Source organism: Eschrichtius robustus, chromosome 5 (assembly GCF_028021215.1).
Source record: "Eschrichtius robustus isolate mEscRob2 chromosome 5, mEscRob2.pri, whole genome shotgun sequence".
NCBI lineage: Eukaryota > Metazoa > Chordata > Mammalia > Artiodactyla > Eschrichtiidae > Eschrichtius > Eschrichtius robustus.
The window spans coordinates 30555304-30571306 of record NC_090828.1 but is presented as its reverse complement, the minus strand read 5'-3'; the positions used below and the strand labels follow the sequence as shown (position 1 = coordinate 30571306).

The 16003-nt window shown below is 47.0% G+C and overlaps 1 protein-coding gene across 4 annotated transcripts in view; it reads left to right on the top strand.

Moving 5' to 3' along the window:
• NRP2 (neuropilin 2) overlaps nucleotides 1-16003 on the top strand; it is a 115039-nt gene that overhangs the window by 31054 nt on the left and 67982 nt on the right. For all 4 annotated transcript variants that reach the window (XM_068544610.1, XM_068544609.1, XM_068544612.1 and 1 more), the window contains exons 3-7: nucleotides 3938-4119; nucleotides 9976-10206; nucleotides 11275-11430; nucleotides 13066-13235; nucleotides 15096-15251. In XM_068544610.1, coding sequence (XP_068400711.1) covers nucleotides 3938-4119; nucleotides 9976-10206; nucleotides 11275-11430; nucleotides 13066-13235; nucleotides 15096-15251 — 895 coding nt within the window. The remainder of the gene's footprint in view (nucleotides 1-3937; nucleotides 4120-9975; nucleotides 10207-11274; nucleotides 11431-13065; nucleotides 13236-15095; nucleotides 15252-16003) is intronic.

The window sequence follows — 16003 nt, the reverse complement described above, 5'->3', positions numbered from 1 at the left end:
ATGTAAGGATGTATTTGCAGCTGGCCGCGTTACCCAAAAGGATTTGGGTGGTATATCCGTTGAGTAAATTGAGGCAAGTTTATAACTATGACGTGTGCTGGGTAGCCTTGCTTCGTCACTGATTCTGTTAATCCCCTAAATTACTCCACGGGTATTTAGGCAACCAGATAAAACCCTCCCCTTCTGATGAACAAGCCAGTGGGATGTCAGGGCCTTTTTTTGGTCCTTCCTATAGAAATTGGCGACACAAACACTGGAGCTATCTGGTAGTCTTTAAAAAAATTTTTTTTTAAGTATTCACTGAGTGTGGGCCATGTCCCTGGTATTATTCTAGGTGCTCCAACAAGCTATGTCTTATTTAGCCCTTACGGTGATTCTGTGAGATGGATGATGATTGTCATGATGACGATGGTATTTTTTAATCTGCAAAATTTTGAGAGCTGGATTATTTTTCTCAGCTCTTCTACTTTGGAAAAAATTCTTTATGCAAGTATCGTTATTTTATATATTTTAAAGAAATGCAGGCTTGCTGTAAACAATTCAGATAATAGAAGAAAGTAAAAATTACAAATTATCCCACCATCCATATATCTCACCACTGTTAATATTTTAGTCTATATTCTTTTCTTTTTTTTTTTAATTTCTTTCTTTCTTTTTGGCTGTGTTGGGTCTTCGTTGCTGCACGCAGGCTTTCTCTAGTTGCGGCGAGCGGGGGCTACTCTTCCTTGCGGTGCGCGGGCTTCTCATTGCGGTGGCTTCTCTTGTTGTGGAGCACGGGCTCTAGACACGCGGGCTCAGTAGTTGTGGCTCACGGGCTTAGTTGCTCCATGGCATGTGGGATCTTCCTGGACCAGGGCTCAAACCCGTGCCCCCTGCATTGACAGGCGGATTCCAAACCACTGCTCCACCAGGGAAGTCCCTATTTTAGTCTATATTCTTTCAGACTTTTTCTGTATGTATATGCAAGGAAATATATATACTTATATATATTTTAAAGCATACTTTTAAAAAAATCTACTTTTTTTCAACGTAACAATATATCGTGGACATTTTTCCTTAAAAGCAAAAATAAAACAACTAGACCTATAGCACTTTTACTATAGCAGTGGAGTATTCCATTTTATAAATATCCAAAATTCATTTACCCTCCACTGCTGTTGGACGTTTAGACACAATGCTGTTTATAAACAAAGCATCTTTTCACTTTTCACATGCTTTTTAAAATATATACACACAAAGATGCATAAACATCTTCGCACAATTATCTGATTATTTTCCTAGGAAAAAAATCCTAGCAGTGGGATTGCTAGGATTAAAGGGTGTGTACATATTAACTCTTTTCACATTTTTGCCAAAATGCCCTCCAAAATGTTTGAACAGCTGTACATTCCCTCTTATACTGCATCTCTACTCACTTGCTCTGTCCCTTAGGGAAAGTTGCTTCTGCACTATGGCTCAGCTGCTTCTCCTCTGAAATGGGTGTGAAAATACAACAAATCCCCGTGAACACTCATGAAGCATGTGCTGGGACACTTTATATACATGATGTGGGTCATTTAAATTTCAGAAAAACCCTAGGAGAAAAATTCTAGTATCCCTATTTTGCTCTTATTTTCCCCATTTCTGAGGCTCAGAAAGGTTGAGTAACTTGCCTGAGGGGACCCAGCTAATAAGTCTGAGCTGGGACCCAAACCCTGTTCTGTCTAATTCAGGGATGGGGGTGGGCTAGGGGGGACACTGGCTCCTCCAGGCGAGTTGGGTAATGTCTGCTCCGTGGATATAGGTGCTTCTCCACCGTTGTGCACCCTGGTAAAGAAGGCGTCACCATTACTCAGCTGAGAGTGACTGTCCAACAGTGTGGAAATAAAAAGGAGGGGTTTTCCAGAAGGTTTGGGGGAATTTCCTTTGAGAACAAACTAAGTGTCTTTTCACTCTTGTTTTGGAAGTGAGGAAGCACATTTTCAAAGTCAGCACCATCTCCCACACTGAAATCACAAGACCTAAACAGATTCCCCCACCCCCGCCTTTCCCAATCTGTGTCCATCTCTCCAGAGCTCCTGGGGGAAAACCCTGCCATCTCCTCTTCTCTGGCCTCTAACCAGCTTCTGCGATTCTCTGGACTGTAGGATTCCAGCCCTCTGGGCTTAAGAATGAACTAACCCTGGTCCACTCCATATACTCCCTTCGAAGGCCTATTTATTTGGAAGTGGCTGAGCCATCCGAACTATGGCTCCCAGGGGCGGTGGTGCGGCCTCAGGCCACTCCATCTCAAACAAGCCACTCCTGCAGGCCACCGGCTCCCACAGACCCTGTGTGTGTGGCACATCCCAGGGAGGGTAGCCTTCCCAGTCCCTCTCTTTACCCCAAAGGAAGAGATTTCGGACATGTTGTTTTAACAGGTTGATGCAAAATAAATAAACAGGGAGAGAGAGGGAGATGGATGGTTTTCAGTAAATAATGGTACAGTGGCCAGCAATTTGAGGGAGCTGGTGGGGAAGAAATGTTCCACGTCAACAGTTGTGACAGGAGTATTCCCTGGGAGCCCAGACAAGAGCACAGACGCGGGACGGTGAGGGTTGCCAGACCACACGCCGAAGCTGAAAGTGTGCATCCGTACACAGAAAATGGCGCAGTAGGCGTGCCGTCCCGTGAACCTAGCCAAGGATGTCTTTGAGGTGTCTTCCCCAACCCGGGCGAGTTTCATTCTGTTTGAAATGAACTCAGGCCTCAGGGTGGGGAAGGCAGCCCGCTCTGCCTCTTGCTGAGACTAATAGTTATATGCTCAGAGATGCTGGGCCCCCAGGGACTCACCCCCTGCTTTTGGAGAAAGGTGTTTTTAAAAAATATTTATTTATTTATTTCTGGCTGCATTTGGGTCTTCGTTGCTGCGCACGGGCTTTCTCTACTTGCCACGAGCGGGGGCTACTCTTCGTTGCGGTGAGCAGGCTTCTCATTGCGGTGGCTTCTCTTGTTGCGGAGCACGGGCTCTAGGTGCGCGGGCTTCAGTAGTTGTGGCACATGCGCTCGGTAGTTGTGGCTCGCAGGCCCTAGAGCGCAGGCTCAGTAGTTGTGGCGCACGGGCTTAGTTGCTCTGTGGCATGTGGGATCTTCCCGGACCAGGGCTCGAACCTGTGTCCTTTGCATTGGCGGGCGGATTCATAACCACTGTGCCACCAGGGAAGCCCCTGGGGAAAGATTTTTATTGCCTTATCTAATATGGTGCTGACTCCTTTTAAAAACGTGTTGTTGACTAGATAGACACTGCTGATGTGAACTTCGCAGAGTCATCTCAGGGAGGCAGGTGGCCCACGGTTGGGGAGTCTTTGTCACTAAACGTTAAAGAGAAGAGCAGATGACCCAGGAGAGAACTGAACTTGGGGAAGAGGCAGGAAAATAAACAAATCTCTCTGAAACAGCCCCCATGTGCCTGACTCGGTGCCTAGCACCTTCCTTACATTGTTCCATTCCATCTCCATCCCAATCCCCTGAAGTGGATATTTTTATCCTCATCTTACAGATGAAGAAATTGACGCTCAAAGGGGTTAAGTAACATGCAGAGACACAGAGCTAAGAAGAAAAGACTACGATTCAGAGAGATCATAATGGAAATAAAAATGGTGCTACCGCACGAAGAAAAAAATATTTGAGACATTTGATAGAATGATGCTATTGCTCTCATGTGAGCAAGAGATAAGGCCTTAAAGTCTAGCCATCCGCTGAGGTGCTCATTCTGTGTGGCTTTCAGAAAGCAATGCAACTTCCTATATCTATGTTTGCCAGTCTCTACAAGCAAACGTGAGTGCCCTTTGATGAATACAAAACACCTGAATGTCTAGAAGTGGATGGCGGCACCTGAGCTGGAGGGAGAAAATAGTCCTTTTCATCTCCTAAAAGTGAGCTTTTCTCATATGTACCCCTTTGTGCCATCCGTACCTAGGTATGACTTCATTGAGATTCGGGATGGGGACAGCGAATCCGCAGACCTCCTGGGAAAGCACTGTGGGAACATCGCCCCACCCACCATTATCTCCTCGGGCTCGGTCCTCTACATCAAGTTCACCTCCGACTATGCCCGGCAGGGGGCAGGCTTCTCCCTCCGCTATGAGATCTTCAAGACAGGTCAGTGCGGTCATGGGTGGAGAGAAGATGGGACTCCGCCCTCTGTGTCTGGCCACGGGGCGCTGTGTGCGGGAACTACGTAATAGTTATGTGCTCATAGATGGAGCCCAGTGGGTTGACACAGGTGGTAAGGGTTCTAATTTTATCCAGCCTGAGCAAGTTGATGGAGGGAAGAGAGGTTCCAGGTGAACCTGGATACAGCCTGAGGTGAAAAGCCAGTTTAAGTTACCAGCCAATTTAAGAGGGCGAGCTGCCAGGTTAGCGCTTGGGTGCAGCATGTTGGGCAGATAAACATTGTTTGTGGCAACGAAAGAATAGGAGAACCTGTTACATAGAAAAACACTTTTGGAAAGAATTTGATTTTTGTGTGTTTTTTTTTAAAAATCACAATAATCTTCATGGTAAAAACAAAACTTGGTTAAACGTCCTCCTAATTACTTCATGATTTAACACAACCTTTCTTTGGAATTACATGGGACGGAAGAACATCGTCTTTTCAGTGTTAGGAGTCTCTAAAAATCTTACTATGATCCACCACCACCACTACCACCAACAGAGTCACACAGTAGCTTTTACACCCAAATATGGCTCCTAGGACTTCCCCTTGCTGTTCCACTGCATCACGTCTACCCATTGAACCCACACTTCCTAAATGCCGATGAAGCCGACACCCTGAAAAAGACAGCAGAAAGAGAGGAGGAGCACGTTTCCTTCTTTTAAGTTGACCACTTGCTTTCCATTAGGTCCCCCTTAGATTACTTTAGATCCTGAGAATATGGGCCAATGCTTAATATCCATAACCGGGTAGAGACAACTTTGATTCACAAGTCGCCGGTTCAGCATCTCCACGGAAGCACTCCAAGCAACGTGCCCTTCCCTCCCATGTGTGAGCTCATTACCTTGAGGCTACGTGAAGTTTATCCTCCAGTTCTCCCCTCACCCCTGCCCATCCCCCCACCTCAGGGGCTCCCGCCCCGTCTACGACTGTGTTTCCCTCTCCAGCAGCCCAAGTTTTACAACTCATGGACAGAGTCTGCTGAAAGGGGAGGCTGTCAGCCTTGTCATCGAGGGGCCCAAGTCCGGCGCCTGTTGAGTTCAGTGTGAGGGGAACTATTCATATATATTTTCTTTTTCGCCAAACAATTCTTGAAAGGAAGTGGTAGCTGCTGAAAGCACTTTTTATATCCACTCTGTCTAAATATTTGCCAGATTTGTCTGCCTGAGAACAAGATCGTAGAATCCACTGAAAGGTTGGGGCCGAGGGAGCTGCGTGGAGCCAGAGTGGGAGCCGGGAGTGTCCCAGGGCACGAGTCCCAAGAAGGACCGTCTGCCAAGGGTCGTCATGCTCCTGACTACATGAGGTCACAGGGACTGACAGTCTGTGTGTCCAGTGGCTCGGGCTGGTGTGGGGCTCCCAAATCGCCTCATCCACATTCCCCTGGGTCCTGTGTGAGATTCAGATTAGTCAGTGCCACTGGCACTGATGGACCCCTCATTATGCCATCCTCTGCTGGGGAGCAATGGGGAGAGAGAAGAGAGGAAGGAAGGAAACGGGGTGTTTGCCCTCTTCTGGTTGGGGAGACAGTGTGTAAAGCCACAGCACAGATCAGATGCACAGTATATGTTATTGGATGAATATGTGTAAAGTGATATGTAAATTGCAAGGTAAACTATTGTCATAATATGAGGCAGAGTGAATAACTGTGAAGGTATGCTTAACATGCTATGGATGTGAAAATGAGGGAGCTACTGAGTGGCTTGCCGGCAGGTTATCTGGGAAGCCTGTTTCCCCAGTGCTAAAGCTGCCAGTCAGCGCCGCTGTGCTGACCACGAAAGGAAAACAGCTCCAAGCAAGGCCATCCAGGGAGCTAGCCACCGGAGGTCAGAACAAGGGTGGGGAGGACCATTCCAGCTCATCTCTGTTTCACGTTTCCCAACTTAGTATTTCACAAAGGATGGTGCCACATCCTCCAGAAATCGACACAAACACCTGAATGTTAGCTCTATCCATCATGCAAATTTGAAGAGTCGATATTAAAAGACAAAACACACAGAGGGTATCATAACTCAGCACTGCTCTTTTGAGGACAGGCTAATGTAGGATTTTGAATGAGGCAGCAAGCCTAGAAACAAAGGAGCCAGCCAAGGAAGGTGGCTTGGGCATGGAGAAGTGGGGCAGTCTACTTTAAGGCCTGGGATTGCCTACAGAAGGAAGAAAAAGATTACTGCAGCAGCGGGAGATAACAGACCGGACAACAACAGCCATTCTTCTGGGGAATGTAAGAAAGAGATGAGAGCCCAGTGGCCTCGGCGCTGTTCACACGTGCCATCATGCCCATTGGAAAGAGCAACTCTCAGCCTGAAAGTCAACCCTCTTTATGAGCACATATACGTGCAGGGGGCGGGGTGTGCCGAGTTCAAAACTGAGAAGTTCAGGAAGATGAGCATTCTTCCAGGTGCCACGTCCCACACCCAGATCTCCACTGTTGGAGCCCTGAGAGAAAATACACAAAGTTATGTCATCCACAGAACATGAAAGAAACGCATGAACATGCTGAAGAAATCCAAACAAACACAGTTGTGTTTGCTAGTCAAATTCATAAAGAGAGAGAAGGGGGAACTGTAAACAGATACACAACTGTACAAAGGACTCTGGAAGCCTTCGACAGCACATCGCCCAGACAGGGCTCTGCTGCAGAGTTATACTGACAGAAATAAACTCACAATTCAGTACAGATGGGGGCAAGTGGCTGGAGAGGGAGGTTCACGTCTGCCCTGAATGAAGTGGTTTGTGAAAGAGTCTGTGTATGACCAGACGGTCCACATATAAAAGGGTAAACCAAACAACTCGCTGACTTAAGTGATCCCAAATCACCAAACCATAAGCAGAACAGAGAAAGGAATTTTAAAATAATTTAAAAAGTAACATTGGAAACTGAATCACTGGAAAGTGTGGGGGGTTTTGTGTGTTTCTTTCCTGTCTTCTGACCAAAGTTCAAGATCAAGTTTTCTTTCGTGGTGCCCAGTGACATTTTGGAAACTGAAATCTCGGGTTATTCACAGACAGAGAAAACCTGGGGTGCCCCCTACTCCCACTTCCTAAATTGAAGAACTGGATTTACCTTTGTGGTCAGCCTCAACTCATCGTTGGATAAATCCACCATGTTTTCAATAGCCTTATGTGTGCAGATTCTACTTCTGCTTGCAGAGTTATTGTACAATTTACAGTGAAAAACCACGGAGTGGGCATTTTTCATACCAGAGTACTTTGGTATGAAATCATTCACTGCAGCCCAAATCCCCCAGGTTCTATGGACAATTTTAGCATTGCATGAACTTGAGTATTTATTGACTGAGCTATTTTTTAACCTTTAATCCTTTTTAACACATTGCAGAAAAGCATCTTGGATTAGGTAGATAACTGCAAGACAGATAACTGCAAGACTCAACCCTTGTCCCAGGGATGGTCACCCTTTCCTGAGATCTCTTCTCCACATTTGATATTCAGCTGCCTGCTTTCTGACATTGACCATAGTTCAAACAGCAAGATGGTGCAATTATAGATGGATGCACGATTGTAATGGACAGGCTTGATTTTTCTGCATGAAAAGGATAAAACTGTTTTTCTACTTCATTCAAAATAAGCCACAGGATACACCCGTGTATAGCCACATGTCAGAGATAGATACACACTTTTTTTTTCTTTTTGCCTTAAGGACGTCAGATTGAAAAAAATCTCTCCAGTCCATTACAGGACCACAGAACCCTGGAAACTGTGGGTACTTTAGAATCTCACATTCTCCAGGCCTCTCGTGGGCTTTCTAAGTGTGCTTTGTGGAAGCGCCTGTCCCCCATGGATGACAGGGACTAAAGAAAGATTCCACTATAAATTCCCCACTCCGGGGGCTGGGGGGGTGGTGGTGATTCCCCTTGCCTTGGAAAGGAATGACAATAGGGCAAACACTAGGAGGGAGTGTCAGGATGCCTTTTCTAGGAGCAACTTGTGAATAGAGTTAATTTACTCTGGCAAAGTGGCCGGGCAGCCATAAACGCTAACCTTTTCAAAATCCCTCTCAGCCACCTGAAGACCTGCCAGCTGGCTTGGCTTTGCTAAACTGCCTCATCCTGGACCGTTGAGGAGGCTTTCAGAAGCTGGGGTCCTGATGGTAAACAAAACTGGGGGCTCCGTGGTAAACAAACTGGGGGAGAGGTCATCTCATGTCCTGCCTCCAGGCCTGGCTGCCCACTGGGCCACCTGGCCTCAGAATGATGGAACGCAGAGCCTCTGGGATGCAGCATTAGAGAGCCTCTGAAGAAGAATCCTGAAAAGATTAGCTCTCGCCCCAGGTGTCCCGGGTTCCCACCCTGCCAAGGCTCAGTGCTGGCTGGAAGGGCGGAGGTGATGGAAGGGTGAGCAGGGATATTGGAACTTCCTGTCTGATGCTAAAAAAAAGTTTCCATCCCCTCCCCCACTTATTTGCATGGCACCTTTTCCAAGTCAGACATTTGCCGCTTTCCAGAAAGCCATCATCAATAAAGAGACTCGCAGAGGGGGGCTGCTGCAGGAGACACGGATAAAGACATCGCTGCGGGCTAAGATCAGCGTATTGACATCACACGGTTATATTTCAGTGGGATCCCCAGAGGACACTTCCTGCCAGTAAACACCTAGTTTATCTAGTATTTCTGTGTTTTTTCTTCATGCTTAGAGTGCCTATTATTCCCCTCATAAATCCTGCTCCCTTTTTCAATTTTAAAATCAGAACGTAGTGAAATCAATGCTAATTGTGCAGCATTTACATTCATCGCGTTAACTTGCAAAACTTCTGGCTCCGTGCAGCTCCCTGGGCCCATGGTCTGGGCTGCAGTGTCCTGGGACCGTCCCAGGCGACCCTGGCAAATGGTGGCTGGGTTACAGCACATGAGGGCCCTTTTAATGTGACTCCACCTTGAGGCATTAGGGGAGACAGCGGCTGTAATCCTTTTACGAGCTCCCTCCCGCTGCGGTCCAAGCCTGCACCAGGATGCGAATGTGTGCAGCATTTAATAAGACGCCTCCGTGAGCCCCAAGAAAGCAGACACAAGAGCTTAGGAGAGAAAAAAGGCCATCCCCACCACAAAAGAACCAGAAGCCTTCCAAATGTCAATGCACTGCCACATTTTTTCCAAACTTGCTGCTGGAGCGGCCTTTAACATCCCCAAACCCTGCTGTGATCCACCAGCTACAAACCTCAATTGTTAATTGTCTGGCCACTACAGAGCCGCTAGTTTTAATATAGTCATGACATGAATGAGACCCGAACTCCCCTTTGCCCCTCCCCTGAGGCACCTTGGATCTTGGAGGGAGATGGGGGCACCAAGTTGGCTCTGGTACAATAGGGGCCAGTGTTGAGGTCAGCAATAAATAAGGGGTCACATTGTTTTCCCTGCTGGCAATCAGCAAGCCTTCCTTGAGGATTGAAATAACTTACATTTCTGGAGCAAGCAGCTGAGTAATTGAGAAAGAAGACTCTGTTCCTCTTTTCAAGAGAATCCATCTCTCTCTCTCCCTCCCTGTATCTCACACACACTTCTCTCTACACCACCCCCCTCCCAAATCCTCAGTTGCTGTTCTTACTCTAATACGTAGAGCAAGCCTGCTCTACTCCCTAATTTCTCTCCTAAAGATGGTCTGGCTTAAGGGCTTGAAATGTGGATGTGAAAAGTATGTTGCTTCAAGGGCCACTCCAGTGGAAACAAAAACTTCGTGAGTAGGGAAATTTGGGCCCAAACATTTAAATCACCCATGTGACAGAGGCAACAGAGAAAGGCATCCTCTTCCACTCTCTTAATGCTATGGTTCTCATTTACATACAGGCTCCGAAGATTGTTCAAAGAACTTCACAAGCCCCAACGGAACCATCGAGTCCCCCGGGTTTCCCGAGAAGTACCCACACAACTTGGACTGCACCTTCACCATCCTGGCCAAACCCAAGATGGAGATCATCCTGCAGTTCCTGACCTTTGACCTGGAGCACGACCCTTTGCAGGTGGGAGAGGGAGACTGCAAATACGATTGGCTGGACATCTGGGATGGCATCCCCCATGGTGAGTGATGGCGCCATCACCAGGCACTTCTCAGTAGCTTCCCCTTTGCCTGCTAATTGCTTTAGGAGCAATAAAAAAAAGAGAGAGAACAGAGACTTTAAAGTTCCTCAGGGTTTCTCTATGACCCATGATGACTTTCTCTTCTTATCCTTCACCAAGGATGACTTCAGAGACATTGTAGAAAGGCAGTTTTCTCTCTTGGAGATATTTCTTTGGAGAGGGATAGGAGGAGACTGAGTAGATACTTGGATGAGGATGAGAAAACCTATAGGTAATGTTCTTTTCTGCTCCAAGTCATCAGGCTTGCCATAGAGAGTGACTCAGTGACCACCCACTATGCCCAAATAGGACTCTAGAGCCAGATTGACTAAGTTTGAATCCTGGCTCTCATATTAACAGCTCCGCAACCTTGGGCAAGTTCCTTAACCTCTCTGTGTCTTATCTGTATAAATAAGCTGCTATTATCATCACTATAATTACTGTAATTTTATTATCATTTATATAGTCATAGATGCATAAAAGGTGCATCCCCCAAGGCCAAGAGGAACCTGTACTTCTCAGGTGGAGACCAGCATAAGTCTTGGGTATATTTAGGATCAGCAAGGGAACCAATCTTTCACTGTTGTAGTCGTTCTAAGTATTTTGCACTGTAAGGAAGACTTGATGGCTAAGCAATTTCATTTCCTGAGAAAAGCATAAGATTTAGTCAGGAAACTTGGGTTGGAGTCCCAGCTCTGCTATTTCCTAGCTGTATGAACAAAGAAAAGTCACGTGCCCTCTCCAAACCTCAATTTCTTCTTCTGTAGAACAGACATTATAATGATACCTTTCCAGTCCATCTCCCAGGGCTGTGAAAACAGAATGAGCCCAGGTCAGTGAAAATACTTTTTAATGTGCAGGAAAAATATTAGCCATTGTTCTTAAAACAAATCTCTGGTTGCTCTTTTATGCCAAGGCATCCAAAGTGATGCCCCACTGAATGACTTGCAATTGTGGGAAGGGAGAATGTACGGCCAATGGGGTTTGGCATTTCCATTTCTGTGACCTCTCTTTGTCCTGCATGTCCAGTCGGACCCCTGATTGGCAAGTACTGTGGGACCAAAACACCTTCTGAACTCCGTTCGGCCACTGGGATCCTCTCTCTGACCTTTCACACGGACATGGCAGTGGCCAAGGATGGCTTCTCTGCACGTTACTACCTGGTTCACCAAGAGCCGCTAGAGAGTGAGTTGGCCGGTTGGGAACCTCTGTCCTGTCCTCCCATCAGGGCTGTGAGGGTGTGTGGGGAAGAGAGGCTGACCTGCAAGAGAGGGAGATGGGAATTCTCCAGAATTTGCAGTGGCATGGGAGCTGTGTCCTCTTGCTAGGCAGAGATTAATGAAAATAGGATAAATGTCAATCTGGCTACTCATTTCTTTAAAGAAAAAGTATGTATACCAAGAATTAGTTATTCCAGTGGAATGTCGCAGGACCATCTCAAGGCTCAGAATGAAAGGGAGGTTAGTTAGGATATTTATATCGAGTCCCCTCCTGTGCTAACATTTTTTGAGTCTGGGGCCATTTTCTTCCCTCTCCAAGCCTCAGTGACCATTGTCAAAAAACTGAGCAATTTTAAACCTCTCTCTATATACATATGTTTTGACGTTAAACATCTCTGGCCCTGGCTAGAGTTTCTCTCACTAGGCTGGTACACTGCTTGGACTTTCAGTTCGTTCTTCTAATAAACACAGTTTTTTGAGCTTCTACTATGTGCAAACAGAGAAAGTATAACCCTGACCCCAGCAGTCATGGAACCTGCTGTCTTTGAACCCAGACCATCAGTCTCTTGCCCTGAGCTACATCTTTAAATCAGCTCCTCTTGGACATGTGCTTAAGATGTGCTGCCATTTTCACCAAGAAACCCAAATGATAACTTGAAGGACTAAAGGAACACTTTCAGGATGATTGGAGCTGGGCAAATCCTGCTAAGGCTGTAGACAGCTTACCACATGCATACCTGCACACACGGCAGCCTGGCCGACTGATGGGTTTTGTTCTGGGTTTTGCTTTTGTTTTTTTCTTCAAAGAGCTCATGAAGATTGAGTGACAAGAAAACAGTATTGTGAGTTGCACCAAGTTCTGCAAATGGCCAGTGCGGTCACAGAGCTACAGAGTAGGTTTGATACCTGAAAAAGATTGCTGGTCCTTATCTGACACATGCACACACAAATATTGACCAGTGTCCGTGGGATCCATAGGAAGGACAGCAATTAAACTGACAGCGCAAGGCCAGGGGAAGTGACTTCTGGGTCCATTTGCCCAGACAGGTGGTGCAGGGTAATACAGAGTGACACACTTCTGCTTACAGAGGGGTCTCCCAAAGACAGGTATTTATTGCTTTGTAACGTCTGTCTTCTGTGCCAGAACTCATGAGACAGTTGAGTGAAAGAAAGAAAGAAGCAAAAGTGCCTCCTGGGTGTTTATTAATAAAGCAGGCTTCCCACGATGTATCAGCCCACCCAAGTCTATCACACGTTTACCTGTATTTCAATAATAGTGCGTCTGGAAACTGTGAGCATCCGTAGCCTGTAGCACTAACAGTTCTTGTGCTTTAGATTGTATTTTTAATTTGTATGATGATTCTTATTTATCCACAGCCTGATTTCTTTCAGGTCAAATTTAGTTCCTTTCAGACCCAGAGGGGCTGTCAATCTCCGTGACTTTGGCATAGTTGTTTTTAAAATGTGAGTGTATAATTAGGTCTTTAAGATGAGGGAGTGCCTGCAAGGACTCATCCCTAGAAGGGAGCAGCGTTCTGGGGGTCCCAGGGGTTTAAAGTGAAGAGACCTAACTCTGCCCTTGACCATTTCCATCCCCCAGACTTTCAGTGCAATGTCCCTCTGGGAATGGAGTCTGGCCGGATTGCTAATGAACAGATTAGTGCCTCATCTACCTACTCTGATGGGAGGTGGACACCTCACCAAAGCCGGCTCCATGGCGATGACAACGGCTGGACACCCAACTTGGATTCCAGCAAGGAGTATCTCCAGGTACTGACTCATATACCAGAGGGTGTGCAGAGTGTGTGTGCATTGGTGGGCAAGGGGGCTGGCTCCTTCGCTAGAGTGGACAAAGAACACAAAGAAAATAAACACAACATACTTGAGAACTTCTTTCATCCATCCATCCATCCATCCATCCAGAGAAATCCATATTCCAGGCACAAAGAGACTATACCAGGCACTGTGCTAAGTGCTGGGATAAAATAACAAGTAAGATGGACACTGCCTCTGCCCTTGTGAAGATTACCAGGCCTTGGAGAAGTTGCTTGGCTGGGAAGCTGTTTGCCCTTTCACTATAGTTATCCAAGGAACTTCCATAAACAGTTACAGAGTGTCCTCATTCTTAGCATAGGGAGGCATCAGAGACTTAGGGGGCATTTTTCCTAAGGGCAGGCATGAGAAGCACGGCAGCTTCTCATGATCTTTGCTGTCCGGAGGGAGCTCTCCCAGGAAGGTTTTGCCTACAGCTATCAGGAGAACACATGGGAAAATGTCACTACCAGGAGTGAAACTCCAGTTGCTCGGATGCCCTGCAGCATCTTTTCAGACTATTGTTTGCTTTCCTTCTTTCAAGACTTGCAGCTCCTGTTGAGTAATCCTCCCTTGCACTACACACTGGTCCAGCTCTCATCCCCAGGGAAGAGCAAGCTGCTAGTTCCATGCTAGAGCAATGACTGCTTTCATGACACACGGCAAACAGCCTCGTGACCCACTGACAAGCCTGTCCTAGCTCTGATGCGACACGGCGACCTCTACTCTGAGAAGGACGTCGCAGAGCAGACAACAGGAAAGGGAGAAAGACCACTTAGAAACTTCCAGGGGGTCCACAGAGGTTCTAACGCCCAACCCTGAGGCCATCTATCACTATCTCTCCTCTGCTTCTCCAATAATGCTTCTCATCTTGCAGAGCTTCCAGAAAGTTCTCCTTTCTAGCCAGCATTCTGTTGATTGTAGTCCTCATTTTGGGTCCTAATCATATACTTTCTCTTATTGCTCTCCACCTGTTTATCGTACACATATACAGCATTGTGTACTCCTTTTGAATGCTTAATGATGCAGAGCACATACTAAGTAGTCAATAAATGCTTACTGAATCAAATTTTACCGGTGTCTGCTGGCTAAATTTTGATCACGCAGAGATTGCCACTAAGAAACACTGTGGTCAGCAAAGGAATAACATCCAGCAATTTCCAAATGTGCTTGGTGTTGTGGGAGGGGAAGTGCCTCAAAATGTTGGCCCTCCTCCTCATCGGGCAAAATGTCAGGACTTGGTGCATAAGCTTAATTGCTTGGGCAGACTCTGCATGCCCTCTGACCCCTTGGTGACCTGAGCCATTAAATACACAATGGAGTGAGGAACTGAGGGGAGGGGAAACAGCTCCGAGCTGAGACTTTGGCAACTAGGGCATCGAAAGTGAATTGGCTTGAATTGGACTGGATCAGAGCGGAGTGGATTGGATTGGATTTAGCCATTGTTCCCTTAAACCAGCATCCACTTTCACTATCCAAGGCAGGTCGTGGTTTAGTAAGAAGGGGTCATAGTTCTAGATGTTCAGTGATTCCTTTAAGATAAACATAATCCTGTCTGTTCAGATTTGCAAAAAAAAAAAAGAGAAAAGAAGAAAAAAAAATCAAGTTCCAATTTCAAAGGTGTCCAATGTAGTTCGAGTATGTTGAGTTCAACTGTCCAGGGGACACAGATGGATACAGATCACCAATACCTGTGAGCGAATCACAGACACGGGTTGTGAGCTAAGGATTACAATTGTGTCCTTTGAAGAAAAAGCCAGATGCAGCCCTGTGTCAAGAGAGTCAAGGCCCCCTTCCTTCTCCGCCTGTCTTCCTCAGGTGGACCTACGTTTTCTAACCGTGCTCACGGCCATCGCCACGCAGGGAGCGATTTCCAGGGAAACCCAGAATGGCTACTATGTCAAATCCTACAAGCTGGAAGTGAGCACTAATGGTGAAGACTGGATGGTGTACCGGCACGGCAAGAACCACAAGGTAAACCCATTTCCCCACCGCAGGGGCACGCCGGGGTGGGGCAGGAGGGCTGGCACAAGAAGGGCTGCAGAGCCACCCCACGCGGACAAGGAGGCCTTGTTCCCTGAGGCTCCAATAATTGATGGAGGCACCGGAGACGCTGGCCCTGCGAATATTCTTTCTTACGCTAAAGTGATTGGAAAACACCGTTGTCTCTCCGACAGCCTTGCTGCTGTCACATCTTGCACAGCAGAGAGAGGAAGAGAGCTTGCAGGGTGCTCTCTGACTGCAAATGAAGGAGAAAGTGTGTTCCCTGTCTGAGTCTCCCCGTACAGGATTCATTGAGCACTTATGGCCTGAGTCCCTTGCACGCGCTGGGTTAAGAATCACAAAACGCCATGAAACTGCCGTTCGGGAGTTACCGAGGTCTGGGAGTGAAAGGGCACAGATTCTGAGAGGGAATCACAATGTCCCGAAGAAGAAAGAGGACAATAAATAATGAGGAGAAATTCGGTGTGTCGGGGATGGGATCTGAACTGGCATTCGTGTGGCAGCGAGGCGCTGAGTTCGCTCGGCTGGTGCCTTCAGTGTCTGGGGCCCCCGGAGGTGTGTCCGCGTGGGTGATGTGGGGCTTTTGTTGTACATGTGGATGAATGTCTGGCACTCCACTTTCCTAAGACACGTGGCGCTCTGGCGGTGAACAGGCCCGCAGCTGGCGCCCGCGAGGTACATACTGGGTGTGAAGTAGACTCAGCATATGGGGGGCTTATTGG